A 19,105-nucleotide genomic window follows, 5' to 3' on the forward strand; every position below is an offset into this window, starting at 1 on the left:
TCTCTCTTTCTTTATCCTTTTCTTTTGTCATTTTTTCTCCCTCCAAATTATATAAAAATAAAATATAAAAATTTTAATTCTAAAATATAATATAAAAATAAAATATATAATATATAATACCTACATGTAAACTAAAATTAAAAATAAGAAATTAACAAAATATCATCCATGATATGGCCATTGTCCCCAACTTCCATAATGATTGTTGAAAGTAGATGCATCATGAGAAAAAGTTTTTTCACGGATAAAAAAAATCATTAATAAAAGGTAAAGAAATTATTAAAAAAGATAACTCTTATTTTATTTAATTTTTTAAATTTATTATTGTTGTTGCACAGTTACAACAATAAATTTGTGAAATGGAAACGTTGTCTTCAAGTCGCCTGAACCTGCAAAAATAATAAAACAATCAGAGGGCGCAGAAAAGTCCCCACGCAAACATTTAGACACTTAAATTAGATACTGAATATATATGATAAAAGAAACTTATTGAAATTAATATCAAAGACCTTCCTTATTTTTCAAAAATAAATGTCTCTTTATTTATAGAGAAATAAAGAGTGATTCAAAATATAACAGAATTATGATTCTTGTAAATAACGCTTATTTTGATGGATAACGTTTATTTTTCCCTTTTTAGGGATAGAATTTCTTAGAAGTGATACTTATCCAAATATTTCATAACTATTTTAGAATTTAGAATTCACTATAAATAATTATCTATCTTTTTCTTAGAATATTCAAAAAGAATTTTTAAATATCGGACTTATCGTGTTTGCGCGCTTCGTGCGAGACCCTCACATGAAAAATTTATACCTTTTAGTCCAAAAAGATATTTTTAGCTTTTACCTATCACACAACAACTATAATTTAATAAATGTTATTCGATGCAAAAACTGCAAAGTTTTTGGCTCAAAACAAAAAATGACAACTCTTAAAATGAAGAAATAGTGTAATACAAAATATAAGACCTTTCAAATATAATTCTAAAATATAAAAAAATATATGCATATACGGTCAAACAACACGAGTATATAATGCGATTACCCTAAGAATTTAAGATAATTGCCAGCGTTAAAATATCAACTAATTTCGAGAAAACGAATCGTTTTGTTTCTATCGTATCCCTTGCGCTGCTCGCATCCGAACCCCCAAATTGTCTCCCGCGCGCCCTAGCTCTCTCGTCCCTCTCCTGCGCTCTGTTGCTTTCTCCAATTGCGGTATGTTTATGGCTTTATGTTCATACCTCTTATGTTTATTAATTGCATTTTCCGTTCACCTGATTGTGGTAACGATTTTTGGTAACTATGAGAAACACTGGAGCCAGCTATTTTGGCTGATTACAATCTGATTCGTTGACTGAATCTGTGACTGGTTGCAACTTTTTGTTATTTCATAAGCTCGGATCAAAAGGTTAAAATCAGGTTGATCGGCGTTGATGCTTGGAGTTGTTGATTGTGATTTACTGTTGAATGTGTTGAGAATGATGCTTACATGATTTTGCTTTGATGAATTTGTCATGACATCTGCTTGATTTAATGCCTAGAAACTGTCAAATGCAAGCTTATTTGTTGATTAAATCTTCAGGTTCAGTTCAACAGAATTGTAATGCTTTGTTCTAACTAAGCTCCCAAAACCTACAATTCTGTTTGATTCTTTGAAGTTTTTGATTCGTAGCTTTCATCTAAGCTCGTTGCGGAAGTATATATACATTATTTTAATTATAATTTTCAAACATGGTAGATATATACAAGCTATAATTTGGTAAAACTATGGAGTGCGAGGTGAGGTTTATTTAGTCTTTATCATATCATTATTTTTATTGTTTTTGTTAGAATTTTGAATCAATAACAAACACAATCAAACTATTAAAAACACAAACGAACACTTCATTTTAATGTGAAAAATTCAAATTGAAAAAAATCATAAAGAAAAATAACAAAATATTACTATTATAATATTAATATTACAAAAGTGATATTATTACAATAATTTCAAAATATTAGGCACTTATTTATAAACCTAACACTTATCTATATATGTAAACAAAAAATTATGTTTTGATCAGAAGATAAGTAAAAAAAATAAATTTTTAATTTAAAATAACATCCCAATCATAATCAAATTTAAAATCTTAATTATGATTAAATTAAGAATTTCAATGTCAGATGAATTTAACTTTTAAGTCATCATTATTATAGTTTTTAGGATTATTGTCACATGATCATATAATGTAACAAGGAGCTAAAGCTACCCAAGAAAAATATAAAAACATCTTTGTTCTCTATGTTTATGGTAATATCATATAACTAGTATTCTTGGTTTTGCTAGAAAAAGAGCGAAAATTCTTGCAAAATTAATAATACAATTTGCCATCAAACTATCATAGCATTCATATTTCTTTTTACGTTTACGTGGATATTGTTTAATCAAGAAAATATCAAATAAACATAATTTATAAATATTTCAAAATCATAATACGATCAAAATTTATACACATAAAATATTATTAGATAGTTGATATCATATAGCGACATAGCGGACATAAATGACTTGTTTTTAGCCACTGAATAATACAGTCATTATGATAAATATGAGAACACGGTAGTTTAGTTACTTCTACGCCATCTTCCAACTCTTCCAAACATATCGTACATTTTTCTTGTGTCACAGCGCCATCAACCACTGCCTTCTCCAAGGCTTCAATTGCTTGCTCACTTGCAGGAATGAATGTACTATTATACAGCGACTCCTCCAAAGCCGAGGATAATGCTAGATCACTCTCTCCGTGGACATCTATTGAATCAACACAAATAATTACTTTGATGACAGGTATTGCACGAAGGCCGCAATGTTTGCATCTTGTCATTGCATACATTCTTGTAGAATAAACACATATGGCATCGATAACTTGAGCTGCATGACCAGGTGGGATTCTTTCGTTTGGTAGAAGAGTGAACAATAATGGTGTTGCAGCTAGAGGGTCAGAGAGCATATTGGCTCTCCTAATTATGCATGAATTTGACGTTTCAGCGCCACTTTGGTCCAAAGAGAAAGTGCATACTTCTACCCAAATTGGATCATTATTAGGTAAGATTACCTCTTCGGATATAATAACATAATTGCCGGAGATGTCATAAAAATCGTTAACAATGGTCGCCATCGTGTAAGTATGATGAGCAGAAGAAACACCAAAAAGTAAGAATAGAGAGAGTTGATCTAGGGAGGTTTGTATTTATAGAGAAATTCAAGAGTAATCCCACTTTGAATAGAATGCCTAAATCTTAGTTTGAATGGGATTGGGTATAGAAAGTCTAATCCTAGTATGGATAAGATTCCCTTGCGCACTATAAACCCAATGAGGTGCTTAGATTTAGTAAAGTCAGGCGTGACTATTACTGAATATCTAAATGAAAGATTAGGACTGGCTCGGTTGATAAAGTGAAATAAAATCCTATTATTGATCCACTTATTTATTGATTTTTTTCCATAATATTTTAAATTTGTATCGGTGATAATTTTTTCACTCATTATTTATCGTGTAGAATAAAATGAAAACTTATTTTATCACTGTTATCTTTTCGAGATTTTTGTTATCTGTGAATAGGCCTTGTTTGGGGCACCTCAAGTTGGATGCAGTGAAGCAATTTCAAAATCATATATTTTAGATAGAACGCTAATACAAATAAATCCATACTTTGACAGGATTTTATTAGGAATTGAGTGTTATAAAACAATACCCAAGGCAATTCTGTCATCTATGTTCAATGCCATTTAGATTTAAGATCCGGCCTATATTTTCAATTCCACTCACGTTAGGATTAGGCTTCTTTTTCTGATCCCTATTCAGATCGGGATTAGGTTAGAATTTTGAGATATATATCTCCCAATTCAAACCTTATTACACAAAATCCCAATTTTCAATCTTTGTGCTTCCGTTCATTATTATTCACAATGGTGATGATAGAGTGAATACTACAAAAGATTAACTGTTTTGTCATGGTTCTTGACAATTAAATTTACTTAAGTGATAATTTAATTTATATAAAAATATGCATGCTTGATACATTATACTTGAATGTATCAATATACCCTCCCATATTGATACTATTGTTGAGCCAACTTGTTCATACTAATTAAGTTTTGATGATTAATAAAAAAAAAAATTTCAATATACAAAAGATAGTATTTTTAGTAATTAATAAAAAGGGTATTTTTATTAAGTATATTAATTATAGTATTGAATTATGTTTAATTAATTTATAAAATATTTTTAATAGCATGTGTATTATCAAAAATATTATTTTCTATTAAAATAATTTTTCATATAATTTTTAGATTAATTTATAAAATATTTTTCATAGTATATGTATTACCAAAAATATTATTTTCTATTAAAAATATATTTTTAATTTAATTCATTAAACATTTTTTTTCATAAGTGAATGTATTTTCAAAAATGTTATTTTTCATTAAATTATTTTTCAAAATATTTCTAAAATGTATAAAAAAATAATTTTACAAACTTTGGACAAAAAAATTAATTTTTTATTATTACTACAGTACCGCTATAGTGCCCCTCCAACGGTCAGAATTTTGATCGTTGCTACAGTAAATTTGACCGTTGCTACAGTGTTGCTACAGTAATTTCTAAAATACTTACAAATAGCTCCAAATTCATTTTGGAGAGCATTCTTTGCTCATATTGCTTATCCAAAGCACTCAAAAACTCTCAAAAGTTCTCAAACTAATTTTCAAGTATTCCAAAGCTCATAAAGATTTATTGCACATCCACCGAAGAGCCACAAGTCAAGAGGAGAAAAAAAGATTGCAAAATCGAATCCAATCTTCTCCATTTAAACTGAGGTCACAATTTATTTATTTATTTAATTATTATTGCCTTGTATATTTTGTGTTTAATTGTTTATTTGTGTCCAAGTGTGAACAATTATTTGTGAACAATTAAATTATCATTATAGATTAAATAAGTTTTCTAAAACTGTTAAAATTTAGGTGATTATAGTTTCCAAGGCAAGGTAGGGAGAAAATCTTGGTGTTGGTGGTTTTCCTAAAGCCCGTTGTAATCTAAGAGTGTATCTAGTTTTCAATGTGAGTTAGTGTGAAAATCTTGATGAAATTAGTAAAACCCCAATGGTGGTTGAGATCTTGTGAGAGTGAAGTAGGCGTGAAGACATCGAACCACTATAAATTGTCTTATGCTTTATTTATTTATTCTTACTATATCTTGTGGTTTGCAATTTATTTATTTCAAACTCACATATATATAGTTATAAAATCTTAATTTGTTTAAAATTAAATAACAAGAATTTAATTAAAAGAAAATAATTTATATATTCTTAGAGAAAATACATAATCAATAATATTTATTAAAATGGAGAAAAATTTTAAACACTCAATTCACCCCCTTGAGTGGCCATACCTTAAGGGACCAACAACTATATGGTCATCCCTATCTCCACTTTCCATAGTTATAATATTTGGTTGCAGTCAGGGTACAGATCAAATGGTCGAATCATGATAAGTTGGGATTCGTATTAATAGATCATAGATTCAATTTCTTATCATGTACAGTGAGGCAAAGTCTCCATTTACGATTTATTTTCTCTGTCGAATTCGAGGATACGAGCGATGGAGAACTGCACAAAAACGATGATCTCAAGAATCCATTTGATTCAAATAACTACAGTGATTGGCATGGTATGTGATTGTGTTGTAGATTTGGAAGCGACGGAAGATAGGATTGAATCATCACATTTTGCCTACATTCAAATAGAGATTTGTATTCAATTCAATGGAGATCAGTAGCAAATATGAGGCGAGAATTAACATTTACCTTAGATTATCATGCGATTTGTATTCAGTTCAATGCAAGCAAGTGATTTTGCGCTCTTGACTAAACGGACAATTAATGTGTTCGAGAAGAGAGTTGTTTCGATATATTTAAATGAATTGTTAGTTAGAATAAAAGTTATTAGATTATCATGCCTTAACAATTGCATTATTTGATAGTTGAATATAAGTCATACATGTTCTTTTTGTCGCTATGAGACATTGACTTACTAATTTTATGATTTCATGTTGTGAAATATTTGAATTTATCTTGCTAATTTCAATAACTACTAAATTCACGCATCAATAAATTCAATACATCTCAACACTAATTCCTTTTATTTTTTGTTTAAACTAATCAGGCTAAATAGTATAATTAGTTAATGAATTTTACACTAAAATACCAAAAAAAATTACTGAATTTTAATTTATAAACTTTAATTTAATATATAATTTCAAAATTACCGTCAATTATTGTTAAAAAATACTAGCGAGATGTTGAAGTGTCTAACAATGTGGACTGCTAAATAACACAAAATATCATTAAATTTTATACTAAAATATAAAAAACTTACTGAATTTTGTACTAAAATATAAAAAGATCAGCATTTCGTTAGTATTTTTTAACGACAATTGATGGTAATTATACAATTATATATTAAATTGAAATTCAATGACTTTTTAATATTTTAATGTAAAGTTTAATAATTATTTATGTTATTTAGTCAAACTAATCGTAACATTCTAACTATGTTTTTTTTTTTTTTTGTTTTAATTCACAAAATTGAACTATAATAGGTGTCTATAAAATTGACCTAAACTTGGGGGTTTCACTAAATTTACAGAATTAAAAGAAAAATCGGCGGCCATGATAGGAAGAGATTTACTTTTAAAGAATACTGAAAAGGTGAAAATACCAAATATGAGATGATAAATAAAAGAAGAGATTTTTTCCCAGAAAATAATTATAAAAGTTTAGACTATATACACTGTAATAGCTTGGTCAAAAACTCATAGTTATGATTTACCTTATAAACAAACTGTCAATATGATTAGATTACATATATCTAGATGGGAAATTATATTTGCTATGTTTCTTTATTTCGCTCAGTTATTTTTTTTATTTTAAGATAATGTTGTTTTGCTCAGCTATACATGAGTACTAGAATTATGTTTAGTGTAATTAACTAACAAAACAAGAAAATTGAGTACTAAAAGTATATATATTTATCCAAGTTGCAAAACATATATTATTTCATTGTAGTTTACCTAAAAGGTTACGTGTAATAATATACATTGTATTATATACATCAATCAAAAATAATATTATTTTTTTATTCACTTGAAATGTCCGAGTTTCACTTGACTAATTTCTAGAAATGGGTGACATTTTCATTTGATGCACTCTTTAAATAAATTTTGATGCAGACACAGTCAATATATACTCAAAATTAGACATTCAAGACAGTTCATACGAGACTTAAATCTTTTAATAAATTGCCGCACTAATTCAAATCCTGATATTTTATATGAAACTCCAAATATTTTATCACTGCACCATATTTATTTTATCACTGCACCATATTCGCGGCGGGGGGGGGGGGGGGGGGCGGCATAATAAGGCTTTTTGAATGTTATAAAATTAGGGTAATGCATAGAATAAAACAATTTCTTTTGTAAGATTATTTATTATAAGTCAATTATGTCATATTTGTATATATAACAATTTTGTTAATCATTATAATAGCATAAGGACATGGGAGGAGTTATTGTGCTCCAAGTTTTATATAATGAATCCACCTGGTGAAAAGACATTGTTTGCACGTATTATAATATTGAATATTTTCTCCCTTTCATGAGTATGAATTAGTAATTGGGTAATAGCTAGGCACTTGTATTTTTACTAAATCTATAAGTAACTGGCCGGATGAGTTTTGTGGAATCTCGTTCATTCTAAGAGGATACCAATTCCTTTGAAATTAATTTTTAAAAGCATTTTATTTCTAATTTTATTCAAATTGGTATTAGACTTGAAAAATTCTTGCAAAATTAATAATACAATTTGCCATCAAACTATCAAAGCATTCATATTTCTTTATATGATTATGTGGATATTGTTTTATCAGAAAATTATCAAATAAACATATTTGGGGATAGACATTATTAATTATTAGAATATCATGTTTACATCTTTATTATAAAGAATGCATTGTTCAATGGTTAAAAACAAATTATTTGTGTTCGTTTTGTTGTTAAAAGATCTTGATTACCTAATAATATTTGATGTGCATAAACTTGTAATCCATTCATGATTATTTTTGAATGTTTATAGGTTGTGCTTGTTTGGTGATTTCTTGTTTTTTGTAGCAATTTCTTAATAGAGCAATATATGAATGTGTTTGATGGCAAATAAATATAGAGAAATATGAAATTGTTTTGATGGCAAATTTTATTTTGATTTCATATTACCTCTTCTCAAGTTTAAGAGGTAGTACATGATTGTGTGTAGAATCTTTAGATACTTTCTTTTAATTGATACAAGTTCTTAATTAAATATACAGGTTGTTAATAATATATAGAACGATGAGGAGCAAATTAACCAGAGAAGGATAAGGATAGAAATCACAGAGACTGCAAGAATTGCTTGTGAATGGTCCTCTGCTTCTATCAAACTAATTTCAAGGCAAGGAAATAGTTCGGCTCGAGACGGGCTTTTCTAGGTGAGGTGAGGTGAGGAGAGGACTTTTAGGATCCAAGAAAAGAATCGTTATTTTCCTTCCTCGGGACGTACGGTTTCGGCCTTCCCAACATCAGCACAAGTTTGGAATAGCAATGAAGAGTTTGCAAGAAAAGTTACTTGAGATTTGGACATTAGAATATGCAAAAACAGGATCACCTTCATGAATTTTCTCAACTTATATATGCGCAGCGTGAAGATTTCATTGGTTATATATATATGTTCCAAGATATCATCACACAGATACACTATTAATATTATCCATCCATATACGTACGTTTGACAACCTCATCAATGGAAAACGTATGGGGAAGAAAAATTGCCGCTGATAGGAAAAGCTACCCCAATCCTACAGTTGAGGAGCTTATGCCGCCTTTTTCCTGGGCCGACGATCCTAGTGACAATTATTTGATTGTTGATCTTCCTGGTATTAGAGTTCTCTATCCGAATGATCATATATATGCTTCTACTTGATTCTTAGATTTTCATTCGAGTGTTTTGAGAATAAACATGCAATTCGGTGTATATCAGAACATATCTTTTGAAATGTCAAATTAATCTGCGTCGTATCAAAGAAATTTTCCAAATAATCATTATGTTTGATATATAAAAAAAAACAAAATCCCGTAATAGGAGTAAGTTGATTTTGATATGAACCCTAATTAAGCTGGCCATGCAAAAAAATAAAAACTGAAATAACTTGCAGAGCAGAGCATAGCAGCATTTAGAAATGAGATTATAGCTATGCAACTAATTACCTGATTGTTACCTTCCAGGTTTCAAGAAAGAAGAGTTGTCGGTTCAAGTTGATGAGCACGGTGATATACAGGTCAAAGGACGGAGAATAGCGAACGAGAACAAGACTGTCCAATTAGATCAGACCTTCAGAATGCCGCCGAACTCAAACACACACAATATCAGCGCGAGATTTGATAGCGGAATCCTGTACGTCATTGTACCCAAGGAAGTGAAAAAAGAGGATCAAGATCCACGCGACGAGGTAACCGCCAACGACGAGAAAAGGCCCGACGAACCGAAAGCGGATGCAATCACCCAAGACTTGACCGAAAAGCGCGAGAATGATGAGAATGCGACAGCAACTCGCGAAGAAGGGTTTCAGCCTCCGACGCCGGCGGGGATGAGACGGAGGCCGGAGGACGGCTTGCAGGCAAGCGTAGCGGAGATGTTAAGCGACGGAAAACGAATCGTCGTGGAGCTATTGATTAGGAAAAAGGAAATAGTAATCACTGCTGTGCTTGCGTTTTCGCTGGGCGTCTTCGTCTCTCAAAAGTTTCAATCAAACGTAGGGATTGGATGTGATTGAGCTCCGAATCTGAGGAGATGAATAATCATGTTCATGTATATCTTCAGAATATCTGCCTGTTTATGCACAACATTTCGATCATTTGATTATTATCCAATCAAACTCTTTAACTAAAGTAATATAAACCTCATTTCTATATATGTAATAATTTTATTCATAAAATAATTTTTAATGTAAATAATAGTACTTGTTGATTAGGATCAAACTTGTGGCTAAGCATGAAAGTATGATGATTGATGCATGGGTGATGAGATGTGCATGCCGATCGACTGCCGAGTCTTTGGGATTGAGATTTGTACATGTGGATAGTCTCATTTCTCGCTAAATTAACTCTGCCCCTGCCGCTGCCCCTCGTGTATATAAATAAATAAATAAATAAATTCCAGGCTTCAAGTTCTTGATTAATGACCTCTTAAAGAAGCCAAATCATATTCAGATCCCAGAAGGTTTGTGACCTAATTTCATCAAGTTTTCTCCTTCTTCATATTTTGATGATTGGAATATTTATTTTCTTCCTTTATTAATTAAACTCTTAGTATCACTGTGTTTCAAACATTAGCTATATATATATATATATATATATAGAAATTTTACATGAATATTTGATTTTTTTTTTCTAAGTAAAAGGGGCAAGTATAGAAATTGGGAACACCTATGTGCAGAAAATTAAGGTCACACATGAGGATAGGCTCAACAAAGTAGTTTGACAATAGATATATTGTTTGTACTACATATAGGAGCTATCCAAAGAACTGATTATATTCCTGTTAAATTTTAATATCGGCATTGTTAACTTAGTAGTGAAGTACCACACAGGACCCATATATGAAACAGTGTTGAGGCTCGCGAGACCCTAAATTTACTAGCACTAGCAACTCCACTGATCCTACGCCATGGTGGTGAATATTAGTTTTGGATCTAAAACATGCTTGCCTTGTGCTTACTCTCATTCTTATTTCACTACTTGGTGCGTCAGAGAAAACTAGCAGAGATCCATTCAGCCAACACATCAAGTTCAGCCATGGGAGAGACAGGAGAGCCGAAGAAGGATGAACATGAAAAGGAGGAGAAGCATGCTGACAGGGAAGACAAAGAAGAGAAAGACAAGAAGAAGAAGAAGAAGAAGAAGAAAGACAAGGAAGGCAAAGATAAGGAAGATGGTGGGAAGGAGAAGAACCCTGAAGACAAGAAAGATCCGGTAAAACTGCGGCAGAAGCTGGAAAAGCTCGACGCCAAGATGCAGGCGCTGGTGGCGAAGAGGGAGGACATTCTGAAACTGCTTAATGAAGCCGAGAAGAATGCCGCGAGTGGAGGAGCTGCTACCTCTTAAACGGTACATGTAATGTTCCAAAAGTGAAAGGAATAATAAGCAGTATCAATCACTGTAGTATAAGCAGTAGTAGGTAGCTAAAGCTCTTCTTGTTATATGATCAAACTACCTATGAACATGAATGAAATCTTCTTGTAAAGTTGTTTTCCTCAATGTCTCATTAAAATGGAAATAGTGAAAGGGGAAAATAAGAAGAAGAAACAAAAACACCTGTGGAAGTTACCGACAAACACAAGCCATTGAGGGACCTTCTTGGTAGGCTTACCATCATATTTTCCGGATTAAATGCTTGCATTGTGCATTCTCTCTGCTCTCCGTGCTCTTCACCATCTTTAAGTCCTTTCTAGGTAGGTGAATCTCTTGCTCGGTAGCACCACCATGTCACCTCAATGGGCCATGAAGTAAAAGTTGAATTGGTTCTTGGAAGCTTCCATTGTTGTCTGTTGGCAGACGAAGCACGAAGCTTCCTCTTTCGTTTCTTCCTTTGTCTTCCCACTACTTAAATTTTCCTTTTCCTTGCCATCTATTTAAGGAAAAGCAAAGCAGAGGTTCTACACCTCCATTAACTTCAAAATACAAAAATGAGCAATCGCCCGGGTATCTACCATGACATTGGCAAAGATGCTGAAGGTAATCTCATCTTTTGTTCTTCCACTCAATTTCCTTTCTTTTCTTTATTTCTTGATTCCATTTGGATGCTGAGGAAACATTGGAAAACAAAAGGAGACAAAACAGTGTTCCTTTTCAGTTGTGTAGATCACCTGTGTTATAGGCCCTAAAATGTTTGCTTATCGACAAATAGAATCTCACGAAAGTAAAAGGCTATATGGACCACTCGCTTATCTCTCTGACTATGCACTTCATTTTTCAGATCTTCTCTACAAGGATTATACTCAACAACCGCCATTTCGCTATAAGTATGGGTGTTTTGACTGCAATTTTGATGTGTCCTGTGGAAGTAATCTCTTCTTTATCTTTGTTAATTGCTTAATATTTCTTCCATTATTCTTCATTTCTTTCTATGGTAATGCATCTTCAAAGGTTCATTTCCAAATGAAAGTAGTTTCACTATCATAGTTACTATAGTTATGACTCTTGTTAGCTAATGAAGTTTCTTTTTAGAGCTTTTCTTGGTTTAAAGTTCAATCAAGTCCTGAACTTATCCTAATGCTGCAGTGGATGAGATTCTGCCTGGACTGAGGACGAAGTTCAGGTTTATCATACCTTATCAAAACAAGGTGAGAAAAGAGAGGACGAGGAAGGAAAAAAGGAGAAAAAAAAAAAAGACGGATAAGTTTATCATTTTGTTACAATACATCTGCTTGTTTTTGCATCATCTTTACATAAGATTTTCACTATAATGAGTCATTGTAACTGTAATAACAGGTGGATCTGCAATACTTGCATGACTATTTCGGCATCACCTCAGGCATCAGTCTGAAAGAAAACATCCTCCTAAATTTATCAGGCGCTATAGGAAATGGATTTTTCTCTATGGGTACTGACCTCTGTTTTGATGTCAACAGAAGGAAATTTGACAGATGCGATGCCGGTCTGAGCATCAACAGCAGCTTCCTCGTCGCCTCCTTAACGCTGTAGTACCTTTTACACCATACAATTAATCAAAGTTTACTAGTAAAATTGTAAGTTTTTATTAACTATGTGCAAAGATATTTGCAGGAATGATATGGCCAACACTTTGAGGGCTTCCCTGCACACCACAGTGTGTCCCCTAACCAACACAGCCGTTGCAGCAGAGCTTACTCATAAATTCTTGACCAACGAGAATGTCTTCACATTTGGCACCCAGCACGCGCTATTCCCCATCACGTTGCTGAAAGCTCGAGTAAGCAGCAATGGCAGGATAGGCGCCCTGATTCAGCAACAGTTGTTGCCATCATTCTTCTTCACCGTGGCTGGAGATGTGGATTTCAGGGCTTCAACTGGCTCATCTGAAACCACTAGGATTGCTAAGGTTGGGCTGTCTTTGGCTGTTAGGCCTTAGATCAAGAACAGATATAAAGATAGAAGTTCCTATGTCAAAATGATGGAAAATAATATACTTGGAAGAAATATAGAGCATTCAGCTTAGTTGTACCCGCTTTTGGTTGGCCTCAATACAATTTAAGTTATGAGCTACAGAAAGAGGAACTACCCCATCAAAATCCTGATTCTGGTTTCATACAAAAACTTATATTTTGTGTGTTATAGACTATGAAGATTACTGTTGATTATTTATGGTGTGATCACAAGGAGCTGGTTTCATGTGTTATATCCATAATTGATGGCTTACATATATTCTGAGAAGTGGCCTTTTTTCGGGGAAAATCCCTTGGAATGGTGCTGGTTTCCAAACAAAGATAATAGTGGAAAAACTAAAATGGAGAGTGCCAAATATCTATGAAATTTGCACATAAGTAAACTGGCAATTTGGCTTCCATTTATAATCTGTCATCCAAATCAAGATATAGTTATGAAGAAAGCGCCATTGGTATACTATTGATACTCCTTCAAATTACAATAGCTATAGTTGTCCATCCACAGAAATTTGGACTGACCATTCGCATTGATATGTAACTGATCAAAGCCTCCCCCTTTGTTCGGGGATTTTCTTGAGACAGTCCAAGAAAATACACTTAGCACCCTTGAGTTTTACTATAAATAGAGGGGCCACCCCTCATGTTTCAAAAATTATGGTTGATGCCCTATGGTTTAAAATGTTGCCGTTAAACAAATATTGTTAAACTTTTTAAAATGCCCTTAATATTGTTTCCTTATTATCTCTTTTTTGTTCTCTTACTCTTTCTTTAGCATTAGCACGACAATGGCATTTTTTTTCTTCTATTGCTCTCATATTACTCTAAAACCCAACCATCACTCGATTTAGCGATCTCTCTCTCTTCTTAACTCTGTCTTTGGCCTTATAGCGATTGATCACTAGTTTATTTTATTTTTTATGTTTAGACAAAGAAAAAGAAAAAAAAGATGAAAGAGAGAATTTTGCAAAAAGATAAAATGGTCAACTTAAATATACTTTTTAACAATAGAGTGTTCAATCTCAAGATAATAACAAAGTAAATCGAGTTAAATCAATAATTGATTTATTATTTAATGCCATAAATATGCACGTATACTTATTCACTCTCAATCATAAATGCATATTATATTACAATATTATCAACAATAATAATAATTATAATTTTAAATTTTATTAAGCGAAATGAGACAAACATGAGTTTTAGATCAACATCTTTTTTTATTTATGATTATATTCTTTATAAGATTATGATATTTTATATTATATTTAAGGTTTCTCACCAAGTTCTATTTAAAATATACATATTATTTATAAAATATAATATAATATTTTATATTATATTTAATTTTATATTATATAAGATTATGATATTTTATATGCCATAAATATTTTTTATTTATGATTTTACATTTCATTTTCTTCAATGACTTACATCTATCAAATTTTTTTCCGCGTACACAAAACTATCTAAATCATGTTTTCTATGTCTTACTTATAAGCCAATCTAACCTTTAGAATAGGGTAATTGAGCAAACTTTAAAGGAGATAAACTAGTATATCTAAAATTTAATTTAGTTTTATGGTACTAGGTAAATAGTGGAATTTATCTATTTACTAAGACATATAATGGAAAAGTCCAGGGATAAACAAATAGATGAATATCTAGTATTTAGAGTCCAAAAAATGCTGGGACAAAACTCGAAGAGAAGTCTTATAGAAGGTGTTATGGAAGAAAGGGGCTCAGATTACATACAAACAAATTATCAAAGAAATGCATCGTTAACCAATAATGTGTTTTTAAGGGTTGTGGAGGATATTACTCTTAAAATTTTAAGCAAAACAGATAGTTAAAGTGGAAAAGTGTGTCTTATCATTTATTCAATCACAAAATTTAATTAAAGCTAACATAAGAGTTTTATCAAACCATCGTTGCAAAATTCAACCACAACTGAAATAAGGATATTGTAGTGAATGCGTACCCAAGCAAGATTATACTTGAATAACCTCAACGTTCAGAACTCGCAAAGCATGGCAAATAATCCCTTCTTTCAAGGGCGAATTATTTAAGGCCAAAGACCTATAAGGTAAAAATTTGCACATTTGCAACGGTATCAGCCAACACTATAAAGTAAAAATTCTCTTTCTCCTGCAGACTTGAAACAGAGTTTTCCAAATAAAGATTAATGAAACAGTATGAAGATAGAACATATATCATCTGTCCAGGTTCATCCAGAGTTATTTACCATTCTATCCATGACCAACTTTTAAGCACTCTAGACAATGACAGTTATGGACATAGGATAACTAGCAGGCAATCAAACCAAAGCAAGCCCAACAAACTTGAAAGACAAACTCTTAATTTAGTGAAGGTCTTTAATATGGGACTGCTGTAATCAATGCTGTGAACCTTGAAGAAGTCCATCGCGAATCTGAGCAGCCACATCACGGACGGCACCTGGTCCATGGGGTATGAATACAGCAGAAGATTTGGAGGCGGCGCCGATTTCCTTCATGGTGTCAAAGTACTGGGTGACAAGGACCATATCCATAACATCCTTTGCTGTAGTTCCTGGTACATTGACGGAGAAGCCTAGCACACTATCTCTCAGACCATCTACAATTGCTTGACGTTGGCGGGCAATACCCAACCCTGACAGGTACTTTGACTCGGCTTCACCCTCAGCTCGCTTAATTTGTAGAATCTTCTCAGCCTCTGCCTTCTCATTAGCTGCCACCCTCATTCTTGCAGCTGGAGAATTCCAGATCACGAACATTAAAAACGGTTAAAAGTTGAAAAATACAGTTGCTCAAGAAATAACAAACATTAATGGATGCACAAAATTGAGTAGCCTGGCAAGCACGGACCAGTAGGGCAATTCAAGAATGGTTAGTTGATAGTTTTGCAGAGGAAATATTTACCTTCAGAATTTTAGTCATGAGTATTAGTGATTCAACAAGAGTTCTGTGGGATACTCCTCTTTCAAAAACAATAATTTTACGGGTTTAGCATATTACACTGCTGCATAATCTTCTCATTTTTAGCTGCAGAACATGCAGTAGCTATGTGGAACATTCTAGACATGGTAAGTGTCACTTGAAGAAGTTTACTGTATACTTTACCTGCATTGATTTCATTCATAGCTCGCTTCACATGTTCATCTGGTTCTATATCGATAATCAGTGTCTGTACAATCTCATACCCATAAGCAGACATTGCCTGCAAGTAATTTTAAGGGCAACATTATTATAAGCAATTTGGTACATATCCTTCAAAATATCAGATTATCAATTATCCAATTTAAATAAATTACCTTCTCAAGTTCATCTTCAACAGCTTTGGCGATGTCATTTTTTTGCTCAAAAGCATCATCCAAGTTGAGCTTGGGAACACTTGCTCTAATTACTAAATGGATGGAGAGAGAGTAAACAGAATACAGGTTATAAAGTTACCTAGAGTCTTTAACTTTTCAAATCAAGGTCTATTTATTTTCAAAACTAAATTATGCTTATCACCACAGTTTCAATAACTCAGATCCGCACCATCAAAAACATAGGCCTGGATTTGGGACCTTGTGTTGCTGAGTTTGTAGAAAGCATCACTTGCCTTGTCTGCAAGGGCGCGGTACTGTATAGATGCCACAACATTGACAAATACATTGTCCTGTAAAAAAATGACCATAAAGATTGATCATTCAAGTTGCACAAGCATACCAGAGAACTTAATATCTATTGATGACTGAAAACAACAAATAAATAAATAAATAAATCATCTCTTATGAAACGGCACCCATTTGAATTATAATTTACCAAAAGATGTTCAAGGCTCTAGACAGGCAACTAAAGACAAAAGGAAAACAGAGAAAAGATAGATGGCCTGAGCAGTGTTAGAAACATGTTTGCAGTCCACAAGAAAAAATGATGTTATAAATTTAAGACCTTCATCATATAAAGCAAAGAGATAGAATCATGTGATGAGTAGGGAGAACAAAATGGACCTTTGTCTTTGTCTCACAACGAACATCCAGCTGCTGGAGCCGAAGGGTGAGATGACCAGCCAGCTGACTTCCAAGGAACCAAGGTAGGCAATGGCATCCTGGCTCAAGTACATCCTCAAACTTCCCAAACCTCTCTTTGATCGCAACTGTGGATTGATCAACTTGTACGCAACATAATAGATTACCCATGTTCTATACAGAAGGTGTTGAAACAGCATATGGTTAAAAACATTTTGCTGGAGATGTCCAGAAATCTACGTCATTTAACATCATGATGCTGAAAAGAACTACTGTTTTAGATTTTAAGACTTTGAATCCTCTTCAAATAAAGTCAGAAATACTTCTACTACTATATGCAATAATCTCACTCCGTTTTAATTCTTCTCCAGTTCTACTGCAACACATAGTGAATAAATTCATAAACTGAGATAATAAGCACATGATCGAACATGCTTGGAAAAGTAAAAATTACAATAATTACAGAAGACTTTGAATTCTCCTTAAATAAGGTCAGAAATGGTTCTATATGCAGTAATCTGACACTGTTTTAAGTCTTCTACTGCAACATATAATGAACAAAGTGATGAAGGAGAGATTGTCCCCTGGGGTTGCCCCAGTGATCAGTAGGGAGTGGTGGGCGGTCTGGATTCCCAGGTTAGAATCCACTCCCTGCTGTGCGCTGATCAGATTCAGATTTACCTCTCCTGCCCAAAATCGTGGGACATATGCAGTAATCTGACACTGTTTTAAGTCTTCTACTGCAAAATATAATGAACAAAGTGATGAAGGAGAGATTGTCCCCTGGGGTTGCCCCAGTGGTCAGTAGGGAGTGGTGGGCGGTCTGGATTCCCAGGTTCAAATCCACTCCCTGCTGCGCACGGATCAGATTCAAATTTACCTCTACTGCCCAAAATCGTGGGACCGAGCGGCGGGCCCCCACAAGGGAGGGCATCCCAAAGTGATGAAGGAGAGAATAACCAAGTGACCAAATTGAACATACTGGGAAGAGTAAAATCATACTACTACAAAACAAACCATAAAAACTATATATATATATATATATAACTTCAAATATTTATCAAGAAAAACATTCCAAATAGTCTGTGGGAACAAAAGAAAAAGAAACCCTGAAAGTTAACCCAATTGACCCAGACCCAATTCATAAATGTGTTATCCAAAGGTCTAAAGAAAAAAGAAACCACCTCCATAAACAAGACGTACACAGAAAACAAATACATGTGGCAGAATAGCATAAATTACAGAAATCGCCGCTTCATCTCAATTTCGACAAGACTTGCTACCAGTACCCAAGAACCAGTTGAAAAGGAAGCAGAAAGATAATCAATCGAAAATTCCCCCAAAAACTTTAATCTCCAAGAGAGTGAAATCCCGAACAATCCTTGATAATTTTCAACCTAGAACTCACTTTTTGTTTTCCACAGCACAGTGAAACATGCACAAAAAAAGAAATCCACAAACCCTAACAGATTAAGGGGAAAAGAGAGCAAAAACAGCGGCAAACAGATAGGGATTGGCAGATTCAGAACAAGTTAGCATCGAATTTGTCGGGAACCAAACAAGAACACTAAAAGATCTTCAGAATGAGAACGTACCCGAGCCCACCGAAGATGAAACAGGGTGCTGTGGCACTGGAAACTGGAACAGAAGGCGGAGCGTCTTATAGAGGAAACAACTTGGGTGCTAAGGAATCATCGTCCGAAATTGATACAAATCAAGAGAGCATCACAAAGCCGGGATGGGCCGAACGGATAGAAATGGAAACCGATTGGAAAACTAGGGCTATGAGCTGGCCTGGAATTTTTAAAAATTT

General features: G+C 33.1%; 4 protein-coding genes across 4 annotated transcripts; 3 read left to right on the forward strand and 1 right to left on the reverse strand.

The window, feature by feature from the left end:
- The first annotated feature begins 8,821 nt into the window (after positions 1-8,821).
- On the forward strand, positions 8,822-10,050 carry LOC127795569 (18.1 kDa class I heat shock protein-like). Its single transcript, XM_052327338.1, has 2 exons — positions 8,822-9,014; positions 9,364-10,050. Exons 1-2 carry the CDS (start codon positions 8,882-8,884, stop codon positions 9,909-9,911), a joined length of 681 nt encoding a protein of 226 aa, XP_052183298.1. The 5' UTR covers positions 8,822-8,881; the 3' UTR covers positions 9,912-10,050.
- Positions 10,051-10,932: 882 nt separating this feature from the next.
- LOC127794244 (nucleolar protein 58) lies at positions 10,933-11,241 on the forward strand. Its single transcript, XM_052325189.1, has one exon. The coding sequence runs from the start codon at positions 10,933-10,935 to the stop codon at positions 11,239-11,241; it is 309 nt and encodes a 102-aa protein (XP_052181149.1).
- Positions 11,242-11,773: 532 nt separating this feature from the next.
- Positions 11,774-13,386, forward strand: LOC127795497 (mitochondrial outer membrane protein porin of 36 kDa-like). Its single transcript, XM_052327217.1, has 5 exons — positions 11,774-11,871; positions 12,113-12,199; positions 12,418-12,479; positions 12,628-12,836; positions 12,922-13,386. The coding sequence occupies exons 1-5, from the start codon at positions 11,823-11,825 to the stop codon at positions 13,244-13,246; spliced, it is 732 nt and encodes a 243-aa protein (XP_052183177.1). The 5' UTR covers positions 11,774-11,822; the 3' UTR covers positions 13,247-13,386.
- A 2,017-nt stretch (positions 13,387-15,403) lies between these two features.
- Positions 15,404-19,056, reverse strand: LOC127795496 (hypersensitive-induced response protein-like protein 1). Its single transcript, XM_052327216.1, has 6 exons — positions 18,888-19,056; positions 17,275-17,466; positions 16,820-16,940; positions 16,591-16,682; positions 16,400-16,496; positions 15,404-16,028 (listed from the first exon to the last, which is right to left on the reverse strand). Exons 2-6 carry the CDS (start codon positions 17,461-17,463, stop codon positions 15,673-15,675), a joined length of 855 nt encoding a protein of 284 aa, XP_052183176.1. The 5' UTR covers positions 17,464-17,466; positions 18,888-19,056; the 3' UTR covers positions 15,404-15,672.
- Between the last annotated feature and the right edge of the window lie 49 nt (positions 19,057-19,105).

The sequence above is a fragment of the Diospyros lotus genome, chromosome 2, assembly GCF_014633365.1.
Source record: "Diospyros lotus cultivar Yz01 chromosome 2, ASM1463336v1, whole genome shotgun sequence".
In the NCBI taxonomy this organism is placed as follows: domain Eukaryota; kingdom Viridiplantae; phylum Streptophyta; class Magnoliopsida; order Ericales; family Ebenaceae; genus Diospyros; species Diospyros lotus.